Below are 15,509 nucleotides of genomic sequence, written 5' to 3' on the forward strand. Positions count from 1 at the left end.
TGCATACAGGACACTAGTCCTTTCTGTTATTTCTAAATATCATAGAAGTTTGTTGCTGGAATGGAGCTCATTCATAAAGATGAAGAAACCAAAGAGATTGGGGAGGGAATAAGCATTTATTAAGTGCCTCCTATATACTAGGCACTTTGCTAAGTACTTTATATCATGTCTTTTGATCTGTGAGGTAGCTTCTACTATTATCCCCATTTTACAGTTGAGGGAACTGAGGCAGACAGAGGTTAAGTGATTTGCTCAGGGTCACATAGATATTAAGTGCTTGAGGCTAGATTTGGACTCAGGTTTTCCTGACTTCAGGTCCAGTACTCTATCCACTCTCCCTCCTAGTTGCCTCTAGATTTATTAAGTATTGGATTTCTGTTTAAGTCAAACAGGATGATCTGTAATGTCCAGAATCTTGGGGTATTCTGATTCCATGGTAACATTAAATTGCTTTAGTCTTGACCCATAACAAAAAAGGATGCTTTTTTTAAACCTCCAGACTTAATAATAATAGCTAGAATTTACAAAGTATTTCACAAGTATTAACTATTTTATTTTCATTACAACTCTGGGAAGTAGGTGCTATTATTATCTTCATTTTACAGGTGAGGAAACAGATAGACAGAAGTTAACTGACTTGGGTTTGAGACTAGATTTGAACTCAAGTCTTCCTAACCCCATAGCTAGTGATCTAGCCACTATGCCACTTAGCTGGCTTTGGCAGAACCCAGGCTACGTTGACCCCAAGTAATCATCAAGAAAGCCAACGTTATCTTGAGCTTCACTAAGAAATGCATGGTGTCTCCAAAGTAAGGCAATGATAATCCTGCTGATCAACCACATTTGGGGTACTTTGTTTATTCCTGGATGTCAGCTTTTAGGACAGCCATTAATAAATTTGAGAGTTTGTAAAGTAACCAGGATGGTAAATGTTCTCATGTCCATACCATATGAGGATGGATTGAAGGTACTGGGGAGTGTTTAATCTGGAGAAAGGGATATTCTGGGAAGACATGCTAACTATGTTCCAATATTAGAAGAGTCATCATATGGAAGAGGGATTAGAATTTTTCTGCTTATGAAAGTTCCAGTTTGAGTTTATTATATTCTTTAAAAGGCAATCAAATTATATGTAATAGAGATCTGAGGTTGCATGTCTATAGCCCTCTTATGTATATGAAAGTATACAATACGTATATATTGAAATACCGTATTGCCTATATCTGGAATGCCCTTTCTCCACCTTTTCAATCAACTATCTTCTTTTAAAATACCCTCAGATTGCATTATCTTTCTTTGCTGTTCTATTTCACCATTGATTCATATTTAGTTTGGAATCCGCTAAGATGTCCAGATCATTTTTAGACAACTTTTATCTAGCCATGTTTCACCCATTATGTACTTTTGAATTGTATTTTTGAAGCCAAGAATATGCCAAGCCAAGGCAACTACATGGCATAAAAGAGTATTGGATTTGGAATCAGAAAGACTTGAATTCAAAGCCAGCCTTAGACACTTACTACAATGTGTGACCCTGGGCAAGTAATTTAACCTGTTTGCCTCAGTTTCCTCAGCAATAAAATGGAGATGATAATAGCACCTACCTCCTAGGCTTGTTGAGAGGATGAAATGGAATACTATTTGTTAAGTGCTTAGCACTTAACAAGGCACATAGTAACCAGGTCATTAATAAATGCTTTTCCTGTATTCCCCTTATTCCTATTAAATTTTTTCAGATGTGATCCGGACTGTTCTACCCTGTTAAGAACTCTTAGAATCCTGATTCTTTCATTCATTACCTTAGTTACTAATGACTGTGTCATTGGCAAACTTAATAAGCTGGCCTCCTATGCCTTTATCCTAGTTATTGCTGTAAGGCACTAAAAACACAGGGTCGCACACAGATTCCTTGGGATCTCCTTCCGAGTTAAAACAAGACCATTGATGCCTCCTCTTTGGGTCTGGATATTTAATCAGTTCTGCTCGCATCTCTTCATCCTTCACAAGAACAGCAGGAGAGAGTGGCAAATGCCTTGTTAAAATCTAGGCAAATTCTATATATAGTACTTCCCCTATTCTATTCTATAATGTAGTGGATATAGTGGTGGGCTTTGGAAAGAAAGATGCTGATTTAAACCCTGCATCAAATGCTTTCTAATTAAGTATGAACTCTTTCTCTTTGGACTTCAGTTTCCTCATCTATAATTTTAATATTTAGTTGAATATTAAAAGACTAACATCAGTCTCATGGGGCATTATGGAAATTGCTTGACAAACCTCAAGGAGACACATCAATGTGAGCTGTTATAATTGTCAGTTTAGTAAGCCTTCCTAAAAGTAAATACTTCTCTGACCTCATCTGTTACTGAGGTATGGATTAGGGGACAGGAAGACTTGGGCTCCAGTCCTACCCCATATACTTACTAATTGTGTGATCCTGGGCAAGACATTTAAGATCTCTCAGCTAGAGTTCCTTTACCATAAAATGGGGGTATTAGTGACATCTATTCCACAAGGGTTTTGTGAGGCTCAAATGAGATAGTATTAGTAAAGTGCTCTGACAATCTTAAAGCGCTGTAGAAATGTGAGCTTCTGTTAATGCTGACAGCGTACTGGCACTTTGTGATCATTGCCTGCTTTCTTATGCATTAGCTAACCATATGTTTAGTGACATGTCCTAGAATTTCTCTCCCTCTTTCAGGTGGCTTAAAGCCTCAGACATGCTGTGGGTTAATTTGATATTCTTTATCCTACCTCGTACATATATTACAGTGAGTTATTGTTCTTATGATGAGGAAGATTTTCATTGTGTTTAACCTAAATCTCTCCTAATGCAATTGGAGCCCATTTCTTCCAACTAATAGCCAATAAATTTTTATAGCATTTTTAACTTCTTTGAAAAGCGGTTCACACAATCTTGTTGGATCTTCCCTACAGACATATAGCATAAGTGGAAGATTAGTATTCTCATTCCACAGATTTGCTTAAGGTGACACACACTGGGTTTGTAGTGAACCTGGAGATAGAATAGAAGACTCTTTAATCTTGGATAGAACTGCTCATTTTTCATATTTTCATAGCATCATGGTACAATGGGAAGAACACAGGCTCTAGGGCACAAGATGCTGGATACAAATTCTACTTATGATAATTACTCCTTCAATAACTTTGTTCAAATCACTTTAGCTCCCTGGGCCTCAATTTTCTCAACTGTAAAATGAAGGGATGGAATTAGATGGACTCTGAGGGCCCTTCTTACACTAGATTTATGTTCCTACTGTTTTCTAGATCTGTTATACCAATATACATTACTAAGTATGTAGAAGCTTTCTCTTTTTTCAAGTTCTGTGATCTCCTTATTAAAAAAAAAAGAAAAGCCACTTTCTCCATATGTGATAGAATTGCTGAATGTTACAGCTAAAGAGAATTTCCCTTCTTTTGATAGGGACAAGGAAAATAAGAAAAGATCCAGGAAATGGAAGTGTTTGGGCCAAGGTTATATAGCTACTGTCAGAAAAGGAGTAGAATTTAGGTCATTTGACAAATAGCCTTTAATAATTTTTGTTGATTTCCTTTTGTCTTTTTCCAGAATTATACATTAATCTTTAGCAAATGACCTAGTCATCATTGCCGACTGTAATAGCAGTATACATATTCCTCTTAATTTCCTAAAATGTCATTTAAATGAATCCATCTTCCACCCAATTGTCAAATTGATTTTCCTAAAGACCATGGCTGACCATGTTACCTACCTATTCAATCACCTCCAATGCCTTGAACAGTGTGCTGGCAAATATTTACAGCCATATCTTCAGGAAAAAAAAAATGTATGCACTAACATACTTTTAAATATAATCTGCATTTGCAGATTATATTTAAAAGTATGTTAGTGCATACAAAGAGCTCCATCAAGAAACAAAATAATAAACCGAGCCCCGATTTGTAGCATTTGCTGATTTCTGAGGTGTCAATGCTCACAGTGAAAATTTAATAGTTGCTTCCTCAATTAGACTGTAAGCTCCTTGAAAGGAGGGGCTACTTTTTTGTCTTCTCTTTGTATCTCTTAACACAGTACCTGGCACATAGCACATGCTTAATAATACTGCTTGACTTGCCTTGACTTGACATTATCCCTGCTTCATTTTCAATTCATGGTCTGCTGTGAACCTGAGATCTTTTTCTGATTTCCTGGTTTACACATAGTCATCCTTCAATAGGAATCTGTAAATTACATTTTTTCCTCCTTATATAGGATTCTGTCCTCCCCTGCACTACTAAAATTTGATTTTCTGTGGTCTTTCCAGGGGAGCTGTATATCGGTGGGCAGGAACACTTCTACTTAGAGACTCATTGCACCATTGCTGTCCCGAAGGGTGAAGCAGGAGAGATGGAGCTCTTTGTGTCCACCCAGAACACAATGAAGACTCAGGTAATCGGCTAATCAGTTAATGGACTGGCAAAGGGAATTTGATAGAAACGTGCAAAGTGCTGAGATTCCTGTTTGCAGAGAAACTATGGAGAGGCAACACTGAACTAAAAATCAGAGGCCCATCAATTTGGAGCTGAAAAGGACCACAGAGGCCGTCCAGCCCGCTCCCCTTCATTTTACAGGAGAGGAAAATAAAGCGGAGACAAGTAGTGAAATGACTTGCCTCGGGTCACCCAGCTAGGAAGCAGCTGTGGTGCGATTGGAATCCGGGTCTTCGGGGCCTCAAGTCCATGGTGCCTCTTCACTATACCTGGATTCTGGTTCTGGCTCTGCCTCTTACTCTCTGTGCGACTGTGAGGCAAGGAGTTTAGAGAAGGGATTATTGTTCAAGTTTTAGTCAGACCAAATGGCCTCTAAGGTCCCTCTTGACTGATATTTTCTGATCCCCCTCTTTTTTGGTTGATAGTAATCATGGTAGGGCTGGATGCAGTGGTGAATGCCAGGGGTGTGCTGGTAAATGTTAACAACTGTCCCTCCAGGAAAAAAAAAGTTTATACGAAACCCACTTTTAGGTTTAATCTGCATTATTACTATTTTCTCCATCACTTTCTTAAGTCTTGACAATCAACAAAACAATACATCAAGCCCTGATTTGTAGCTTTGGGGAATTTCTGAGGTTTAATGTTCACACTGAAAATCTAACAGCTGCCAGGTAGAGAGGTAGGGAACCTGCGGCCTCAAGGCCATATGTGGCCTTCTAGGTCCTTGGGTGCAGCCGTTTGACTGAGTTCCAAGTTTTGTAGAAGAAATCTTTTTAATAAGGGTATTTGTTCTGTGAAGTTTGGATTCAATCAAAGGACTGTACTTAAGGACCTAGAGGGCCACATGTGGCTTCAAGGCCCTGCAGGAGCTGACTCCAACACACCTTTGTCTTGCCTGTGGTCTCTGCCTATAGTCCTCGCCAACCAGGGAGGCTAAGGCTGGTAGATCATTTGAGTTAGGGAGTTCTGAGATGCAGTAGGGTTAAAACTGACTGATTAGGTGTTGACTCAGAGTTCAGCACCAATATGGGACTGAGGGGTGGGGAACCAGGTTGCTTAGCAGGGAGTGAACCAGTGTAGGTTATAAACAGAACAGTTCAAAGTTTCCATGCCAATCAGCAATGGGATTGGGCCCATTAGTAACTGCTGCACTTTCAGCCTGGGCAAGATCAGGATATCCAGTGAGAGGAAGAGAGGTGGGGGTGGGGAGAAGGAGGAAGAAAAGGAGGAAGGAAGGAAAGAAGAAAGCTATTATGCTGGATATAAAATGAGGAGAATGTAAGTTTAGGGATAGTGGGGACCACTATGGCAGTGGAAGCCATGATGTCGTAGCAAAAGCAATTTTATTAAAGTCATAGAAAAGATAAATGAGGCATAAAATGTTATGGTTCTAACAGCAAGGGGAGGCTCTCCCTCCCCCATAATATTCATGAGGAGAAGGCAGGCTGTGTGAGGGAGCTTCCAGCATCATGAGTTTGATCTGGTTTAGAAGTCTCACTGTGTTACTTTACATGAAATTGTATTCTTTTTTGGGGAATGATCTCAACAATTGGGTCTTATACAACAAGATGTCACTCAATGGTTTAGTCTTGGCTATTATACAATGATGATGTTCAGTTGTTTTTAAGTTGCATTCGACTCTTCATGATCCCATTGGGGTATTCTTGTCAAAGATATTGGAGGGGTTTGCCATCTCCTTCTCCAGCTTGTTTTACAGATGAGGAAACTGAGGCAAACAGGGTTAAGTGACTCGCCCAGGGTCACACAGCTAGGAAGTGTGTTAGGCCGGAATTGACCTCAGGAAGAGAGGCTTCCTGACTCCAGGCTCAGCATCCTGTCCACTGTACCACCAAGCTGCCCAGTGTGTTTTACAATACATAAGGAGAAATAAAGGGACTCTAGTGTTTGAGTTCAGTCAGAGGTCACTACTTGTCTGAAACCATGATACCCCTCTTATTTGACTTGTTTTTACATAAATAAACTCTTCTGCAGAATTCTTATTTGCTCCAGTGGGATGAGTACGTCCTATTAATCTAGAGTGAGTATTTCTCCGTGCCTTGCCGGCATCTCTTGAGAGCCCATTAGGCACAAAACAGCCTGAGCTTGGTCTATTGCACTAGAGCTGGGTTCCAGTGCCAGGCGTGATCTAGCTGACCTAGACATCAGCTGTAGGTATTTCTAGGCTTCCTCCTTGCAAATGAACGGGCTGTTGTCACCATAACTGTCTACATGTGGGGTCTGAGTCTGTTGTGCCTCCTAGTGATAGATGTGATGTTAACTCTGAGTCAGCATTCTCTCGTTTTCATTCCAGAGTTTTGTGGCCAAAGTCTTGGGGGTCCCAGCAAATCGCATTGTGGTTCGAGTGAAGAGAATGGGAGGAGGCTTTGGAGGAAAGGAGACCCGGAGCACCGTACTGTCTACAGCAGTGGCTTTGGCTGCATTCAAGTAAGTTCTAAAGCCAGGAGGTTGAATGGGGGGGGCACAGGGGAGCAGGAGGCTTCCTTCTGCTGATTGGGAAGCTGGTTTCCTGGAAAAGGCTGCATGTCTGTAAGGGTAATGGTTTCTCTCCCAGGACTGGCCGCCCTGTACGTTGCATGCTGGATCGGGATGAAGACATGTTGATAACTGGTGGGAGACACCCATTTTTGGCCAGATATAAGGTATTCAATTTAAAGGAACAAAGTCAGATTCAGCCACACAGTCTAGTGATATAATTGGAAGACAGAAGTTCGGGGATGTGGCCACATTGTGTGAATGAGAAAGGATTCCTTTGCTTAAGTTTTCCCCTCTGGGTGAGGAAGCTTGATATACCATGAATCAGAACCATAACTCGCAATTTTGGAGTCTAGGGCAAATGTCACAAAACATGTCCATGGTGAGCCACAAGAAATATGCCCTCACTTTAACTTTTTAAGAAAACTTCAGTTGGTTGGAAGAGACCCCTGGATAGTGTTGCGTAGTTGTGGGTGACAGAGGTGTGGCCCCCTTGACATAGTAGTGGTGATGGGGAATTAGTAAGGACACAGATACAGAAGATGACATACTACTTGGTAGCTTCCTATTCTAATTTATTATTCTTGCTGAGTAACTGATAAGCTGAGTAGTTTCTGTGCTGCTAAAGTAAGTGTTGCTAGCACCCTCTAAATTTTAGTACCCTAGGGATAAACTTAGATCACCCTGCCATAGTTACAATTCTGGTAGATATAGCACTGGATTAGGAATCAGATGATCTGATTTTCAATCTTACCTCTTTCACTTCCACTTTTATTTAATTCAGTAAACATTTATTAGTACCCTATTATATACCAAATACTGTGCCACGTTCTGAGGATGCAAAGGCAGAAATGAATTGGTCTCTGCTACCAAGGTGCTTACATGCTGGCAGTGTGACCATAGGCACATATCAGACCTTAGTTTCCTCATCTGTAAAATGGAGAGGATAATAGCTACCTCAGAGAGCTGTTGTGAGGATGAAGTACTGAGATGGGTATGTATGTACTTTGAAAAGGATAGAATGATGGGGCAGCTAGGTGATGCAGTAGATAGAGCACCAGCCCTGGAGTCAGGAGGACCTGAGCTCAAACCCAGCCTGAGACACTTCATACTTAGTAGCTGTGTGACCCTGGGTAAGTCACTTACCCCAACTGCCTAGCAAAAACAAACAAACAAAACAACCAAAAAAAAGATAAAGATAGCATGCTGCATGAATGAGAGACTTAGTTGTGATTGCTTAGTGGCAGAATACCATGAAGAAAGATCACAGTATTACGTGGGTTCCAATGTACCCTGCCATTGCTATCCCTCTTTCATCCATGTTTGTCTGCTTAGGAGAGTATTTGCCCTTAAACTGAGACCTTTTCCTGGATGCCTCAGACTGACAGAATTGGGTTAGCAGAGTGTGTTCTCCTCTTTGCAGTGGATTGAATTTGACATCCTCACTTCTGAAATCTGTTGTGAAGCACTAAGTCATACCTTGCCCTTCATCCCTTCTCCCTCCTCTCTTTTTCTTCGCTTCTCTTTCCTCATCCTCCTTCTTTGTTTCACCATCTTTGTGCTCCCCCACTTCTCTTTTTCCATCATGAAAGCCAGAAAGCAGTTCACTTCCATTCAATAAGCATTTTGCGAAGAGCCTACTGTATAGAAATCACTGTGTTAGGGTGCTGAAGATTAAAGACAAACCAAAACGTAAAACAGTCTTGGAGCAGTGAATGGGTGGGGGCATGTTCAGGGTTGTGAAGTCAAGATTAGTCTCCTCCTGAACCCTGGTTGCCCTTTAAAAAAAAAGTTGGTTTTTTTTTTTCTTCTTGAAGGAAGCACCTGATATTAGGTTCCTTTTATTATATCCTTGGTATAGTGTTCCCTCTGTTTTTCTCCTGTGAGGCTAAAGAGAAGGGAGGGAAAGAGATGGATATAGAGATAGAGTATTGGGAAAGTACCCTGGCTGAAGTGGTCTGCTTTGTGGTTAGGTTGGCTTCATGAAGACTGGAAAGATTGTGGCCCTCGAAGTTGAACACTACAGCAATGCAGGAAATACTTTAGACCTCTCTGGGAGTGTAAGTAAGACCCGACCTTTGAACCACCATCCTCTCCAAGTCCCCTACCCTACCCCACTCCAGCCAACTTCAAGTTTAATATTGAACATTGCTTAGCAGAATATCACTGAGTATAAGAGGTATAGGAGTGGGCTTGGATTGTTGAACTATGCTTGTCCTGATTCAAGGGACCTAGGCTATGATTTGGTTTTTGAGACACCCTAAGAACCTCAACAAGTCAACATTGATAAGATGGTGACTGGTTAACAACTGTTAAGTGAATTGAGCATTTCAGAGGAAAGATACCCTGAGGGACATTATCTGTTTTTATTGATTTGACTTAATTTGCAGGATCATTTGATGCTGTTCTGACCACAACCAGAATTACGCCATGAATAGACCATGAGTAAGCATAGAAACCATAGTTCTGGCAGGAGAGTTCAATAATTAGTCAAAAGCCCTTAGGTCAATGAGTGGGTGGATAATGGAGGAAGCAGAATGGGGGCAAGAATAGCAAAATGAGCATTATTGTTAAGTGTTTGATTGAGACCAAAAATATTGAGCAATTTTGTTAGAGGTGGTATGGGCATACATAGGATGACATAACTCTCTGCTCAAGTCCTCCTACGATGCCTCATCCTAAAATGCAAATGATCTTTAGGTTCTTGAAAGCTATCCCAGGAGAACACAAGCTCTGACAAGTCTTAATGAGCTGGAAAGGCTTTAAATGTGAACCTGGTGACAGACTGCATGTCTGTTGTCTGAAGAGCAGCCTAGTTAAGTTTAGGTCACCAGGTTGCCCACAGGGTGATTTTTAAAATTTTTTATTTTTAGCCACACCAGCTCGCATATATCATCTATTAAATTAGGTGGTGAAGTACGTAGAGTGCTGGACCTGCAGTCAGGAAATACAAAGTTCAGATCCTGCCTCAGACACTTAATAGCTGTGTAACTTGGGGCAAGTCACTTAACTTTTATCAACCTCAGTTTCCTCATCTGTAAAATGAGGGGGCTGGATTTGTTGGCCTTTAAGATTGCTTTGAGCTCTAAATCTATGATCCTATAATCCCATAACCAGTAAACTCAACATTTTTGAAGAAGTTAGTACCCTTCTTACTTAAAGCCTGGTACATTGTTTAAATTGGACAGGAAAAATCTTTGGAGACAGCCATTGAAAATGATGGTTTATTTATTCCTTTTTGTACTCCTTTTCCTCAGATCATGGAGAGGGCTTTATTTCATATGGACAACTGCTATAAGATCCCCAACATCCGGGGTACCGGCCGACTCTGCAAGACCAACCTGCCTTCCAACACAGCCTTCAGGGGTTTTGGGGGGCCCCAGGGGATGTTCATTGCTGAGTACTGGATGAGTGAAGTTGCCCTGACCTGTAGACTTCCAGCAGAGGAAGTAAGAACTAAGATTAGTGTTGCTGGCTAAAATATTGGGTTGCCCTGCTCAGGATACATTAACCTGTCTCCAGGAGCAGTGTTAGGATTGGGTTGGAGCGTCTGAGTACCTCACCACCCTCAAACTCTCTGTCTCTGTTGGGAAGGTTCGAAGACTGAACATGTACAAGGAAGGAGACCTGACTCATTTTAACCAGAGGCTGGAGGGCTTCACTTTGCCCAGGTGCTGGGATGAATGCCTGGAAAGCTCACAGTATCATACCAGGAAGAGGGAGATCGAGAAGTTTAACAAGTAAGACCTGGGAAGGAAAGGATAGGAAACCAAGAACTTGCTACATAGAGAAGCTGGGGTAGGGGAAAGGGCAGTGCTTGATATGCTTCCATTTCTGTCATGATCATCTTTGAAATTTTCTGTAATAATTTGAATTTTTAAACTACAGCAGATATTTATTAAATACGTTCTAGGTACATACCAGTATACCAAACCATGGGGGAGATACAATGACTAAATGAAGCTGTGTGGCAGCCCAGAAAATATATAGTCCCTGCCCTTAAGGAGCTTATAGTCTAACAGAGGAGATAAGACATATATACAAAGAGGATCAAGACCCACACAGGTGGATAGGATCTTTGGGAAATTTTCACTTTTTTCCAGGGAGAATTGTTGGAAGAAGAAAGGTTTGTGTATAATTCCTACCAAGTTTGGAATCAGCTTCACAGCTGCCTTTCTGAATCAGGTAATTAAGTATCTTGTCTCTTCTCTTTCATTTCCACTTGACTGGGACTCCTGCATTTTTATTGTTGTAGAAGCAGTTTCAGGAGGGAGATCTATTTTTGTTGGTGGTAGAGTTCACTGGAGAGAACAGCCCAGGATTGCTTTGATTTTTTTTATTATATTTGATTGATTATCTGGGTTTTAGCACCTCTTTCTCAGCTGGGGAATACCACTGCTATTCATCAAGTGTCTGTCATGACTATGGCATTGAGTGAGGTACTGAAGAGACCATGATGAAAATTGTAGATAAGGTACAAGGCAAAATATAACAATGGTAGATGAAGGATCCAGACTGAGGACTCTAAGAAATATGAAGAAGCGGAGTTCTGTTTTATCTGAAGGGAAAAGAGGTTGCTTCCCAGATGATGGAGCCCTTGAACTGAGCCTTGAAGGCATGGAAGGTTTTCAACAGGTAGAAATGTAAAGGGAGTAGTAGGATGGCATGACGAAATGGGCGATGCAACTGTGTAGAGGCCAAAGGGGGCAGGACAAAACTGGGAAATGCCTCATGGTCTAGTCTGGCTGAAAGTTAGATGATATGAAAGGAAAAGACTGAAATAAGACTGGAAGGGTAAGTTGGAAGCCAGGTTTTCAAGGTACCTAAATGCTAGGGTGAGGAGTTTATCCTATACATGAAGGGGAGCCATTTTTGAGATGAAGAGTGACTTGGTCAGTCCTGTGCATTAGAAAGATTATTTTGGTAGCTGTGTGAAGGATTTAAGGGCGAAAAAACTGGAGGCAGGAAGACCAGCTTACCACATAGTCCAAGAAAACATGATGAGAGCCCCAGCTAGGATGATGGCAGTGTAAGTGGAAAGAAAGGGACAAACGTGAGATGTTGTGGGGAAAAATTGTCAAGACTTGTAAACTTATTGGATATAGAGGCTGAAGGAGAGGGAAGAATCAAAGATGAACCTAAGATTTGGAACCCAAAGGACCTGGAGAATGATGTTGACAATTGCTAGGAAGTTTGAAGATAAGGAAGCTTGTGGGGAGGGGGAGAATAGATGAATTCAGTCTGGGACATTCTGAGTTTGAGGTTCCAGCAGGATTTCAAAGTAGAGATGTTCAGCAGGATTTCAAAATAGAGATGTTCAGTAGGATGTTGGAGATGATGAAGTGGAGCTCCTGGAAAAGACTGGGCCTGGATATGTGGTCATTTGCAGTGGTAACTGAAGCCATGAGAAAGAATGATATTACTAAAGGAGAGAATGTAAACAGAGAAGAGAGGAAGGCTAAGGACATAGCATTTCACCTTCGAGTGCTTATGGTGCTCTGCAGAAAGTGTTTCATTGTAATCTCTTCAGTCTAAGACTAAAGAAAACTTGAAGCTGAACAGGTCCCACGTGATAGTCCTGATGTGGCCTCATCTTCCTCCCACAGGCTGGAGCTCTGATACACGTATACACAGATGGTTCAGTTCTTCTTACACATGGTGGTACTGAGATGGGCCAAGGCCTTCACACCAAGATGACCCAAGTAAGCAGCCTAAGTGAACACAACAGTAACAAGAGAATACTTTGTGGGGGAAATACTCTCAGCACAAGGAGTTTCCCCTAGAAAGGCAACAATGGTATGATGGATAGATTTCCTGAACCCAAAAGACCTGGGTTCAAAACCCTCCTTTGTTGTTAACTAGCTGTATGACCTTGGAAACGTAATTTCAAATCTTGGCATCTCAGTTTTCTCCTCTGTAAAATGGGGAATCCTATCAGAGTGGCAGAGTGGCATACTAGAGGGTCAGAAAATCTAGATTCAAACCCCGTCCTTTGACACATGCTATAATTACTGTGTTAACCTCGGTAACCTCTCACTGTATCCAAGTAATTCTTTAACACTATAAGTTGCAGAGAAATTTCAGATTTTCATAGAGAGTGTATCTTCCCTGGTAGTTTCCTACATTGCTGAAATCACAAGTCCAGACTTGCCCCTCTATCCTTCCCGCTCTACACACAAAAATATGCAGTACCTACCTCACACAGTATTGTTAATGAGATTCAAATGGGAGGAAAACACTATGTAAGATTTTATTGTGCTATATAAATATCAGTTATTATAATTACTAATATTCCCTGGGTGAGAAGGAGGCTGTTCAATAGAGGCACAAGGGATATACTTCATCATAGATTATCATAGGGTCAAGAACTGGAAAGGACCTTATGCATCATTTAATCCATCTCCTTAATTTTACAAATGAGTAAATGGAGGTCCAGTGACCTTGAACGAAACATCTTACTTTTCTGGGCCTCAGTTTCATCATCTGAATAAATGAAGGGGTTGGATTAAATAATTTCTAAGGACTTTTGTGATTCACCAAAATTTAAATGACTAGAGAGCCAGCCTCAGGGACCTGGGTTCAAGTCTAGACTCTCACACCCATGGCTATCACACCTATTGGCTGTGTGACCCTGGCCAAGTCACTTAAACTATCAGTACCCCATAGCGATTCTCTAAAACTCTGAGAAGTAGAAGAGGCAGGTGCCTCATTGTATTTGTAGAAGGTGCTTCCTTATCTGATATTCTTTATACCAATGAAATCATGAATCCAGTCTAAAAAATGTCCTTTCTAGCTCTAACATCTAATGACCTTGCCATAAGAGCTGGTGATGTTGGCTATAGGACAGACTTACAGGGAGGGATAAGTTCCAAGGAGGTAGCATAGGTGAATTGAAACTCAGAGGTGTTATCAAAGGTTCCTGCTTGGGATGGGAGATTGGGCTAGATGGATTCTAAATTCTTTCCCTGGTAATAAGATTTAATGATTTTAAGGATTGCTAGCAATGCTTTCTAAAAATAAATATACCCAATAGCCATGGACTCCTCGTTTTGCAGGTGGCCAGCAAAGCTTTGAAGATCCCCATTTCCAAGATTTACATCAGCGAAACAAGCACCACTACAGTGCCCAACACCTCTCCCACAGCTGCCTCCGTCAGCGCTGACATCAATGGACGGGCTGTCTATGTAAGGTTCTTGTGGGACCCTGTAGGTCTCTGGTGTGGCCTATTGTTCAGGTCCAAAGCAGTCTCTTTGGGATGTCTGTGGCAGTGTTCTATTAAGGCTGTTTGGTTATGAGCTGTTCTTGTTTCTCTGGTGCTATGATTAAGGAGGACCCTCATCCTCCAGACTCAAGGCCATGGGAAAAGCTACAAGGCTTATAGCTGCTTCCATTAACATCTTTGCATTTAGCTGGCAACGCTGAAGACAGGTAAGTGGACAGGGCAGGAGAGTGGAGAGAAAGTGAGATGGTCTAGCCAAGAGATGTGATGTCTGTTCTGGGATCCTTATCATAAGAGACCTGATTGAAATGAGGGGCTAATGATCTCAGACACAGCCTTAACAGTCCCCTTAAATATGCAGCAATGAAATCAGTATTTTTAAAATCATGCAAAATGTTTGCTCTGGCAGTGAATAAGAAATCAAAATGGTACCTTTCCGAGTAACACCTACTTTCTTAGCGTGTCTTCTGTGCAGTGCCCAGCGCAGGTAGGATTCTTGGACTGTAGGTATCCTCCCACGGAGAAAGTCAGTGATTGCCTCTATTCTTCGGGCAACCTCAGCCTGAATCCCAGGATTCTGGGGCATTTCTGTAGCTTCTGGGAAATGCCGAGCAAGGAGGGGCAGAAAATTAAAATTTATATACCATTATGGGAACTTTGAGGGTAGATGAGGAGGAGCTGGACTTGGAGTCAGGAAGACCTGAGTTCAAATCTGGCCTCAGACGTTTACTACCTGTGTGACCCTGGGCAAATCATTTTTACCTCTGTTTGTCTCAGTTTCCTTACTGTAAAAGGAACGATTTGAAGTTGGTGACCTTTAGGGTCCTTTCTAGCTCTAAATCTGTGATACTGTAACCAATGACCAATATGTTTGGGGAGCATGATTTTTGTGTGCTTTTTTTCCTTTAGGAAGCTTGTAAAACCATCTTACAAAGGTTGGAACCCTTCAAAAATAAAAACCCCAATGGTTCCTGGGAAGACTGGGTAAGTATGCGTTTATTAAAGATAAACATGGTGAAACTTAGGACCTGCCCATATTTGTAGTACAAATGCTTAGAATCTGTGATTTCCTGTGTTTGGGAGCTCCATCCACTGGTGCAGTTTATAGCTTCCTCTATGCCTTTGTGGATAGATTTTGTGAGTTTCATTGGATCCTCAAAATCCATCCCCTGGACCAATTCTCTAGTGAAGAGCTTTGATGCTCTGACCAAGACTAGCTCTGTGTCAATGCAGATACACACAGCTCATCATTGGGGCTATACTCAGTGCCTTTCCAGCTTGGTAGGACCTGCCAGAGCTTATGCCCTACTGGCCTGGCTTTCTTGAG

General features: G+C 41.4%; 1 protein-coding gene across 1 annotated transcript in view; it reads left to right on the forward strand.

The window, feature by feature from the left end:
* Positions 1–15,509, forward strand: part of XDH (xanthine dehydrogenase) — a 78,959-nt gene that overhangs the window by 47,023 nt on the left and 16,427 nt on the right. Inside the window, exons 21-30 of the mRNA XM_027850476.1 lie at positions 4,305–4,429; positions 6,782–6,915; positions 7,043–7,130; positions 8,937–9,023; positions 10,221–10,412; positions 10,558–10,703; positions 11,067–11,148; positions 12,570–12,665; positions 14,019–14,147; positions 15,092–15,166. Of these exons, the coding sequence (XP_027706277.1) occupies positions 4,305–4,429; positions 6,782–6,915; positions 7,043–7,130; positions 8,937–9,023; positions 10,221–10,412; positions 10,558–10,703; positions 11,067–11,148; positions 12,570–12,665; positions 14,019–14,147; positions 15,092–15,166 (1,154 nt within the window). The remainder of the gene's footprint in view (positions 1–4,304; positions 4,430–6,781; positions 6,916–7,042; positions 7,131–8,936; positions 9,024–10,220; positions 10,413–10,557; positions 10,704–11,066; positions 11,149–12,569; positions 12,666–14,018; positions 14,148–15,091; positions 15,167–15,509) is intronic.

The sequence above is a fragment of the Vombatus ursinus genome, unplaced genomic scaffold (genome assembly GCF_900497805.2).
Source record: "Vombatus ursinus unplaced genomic scaffold, bare-nosed wombat genome assembly UNPS02009062.1, whole genome shotgun sequence".
In the NCBI taxonomy this organism is placed as follows: domain Eukaryota; kingdom Metazoa; phylum Chordata; class Mammalia; order Diprotodontia; family Vombatidae; genus Vombatus; species Vombatus ursinus.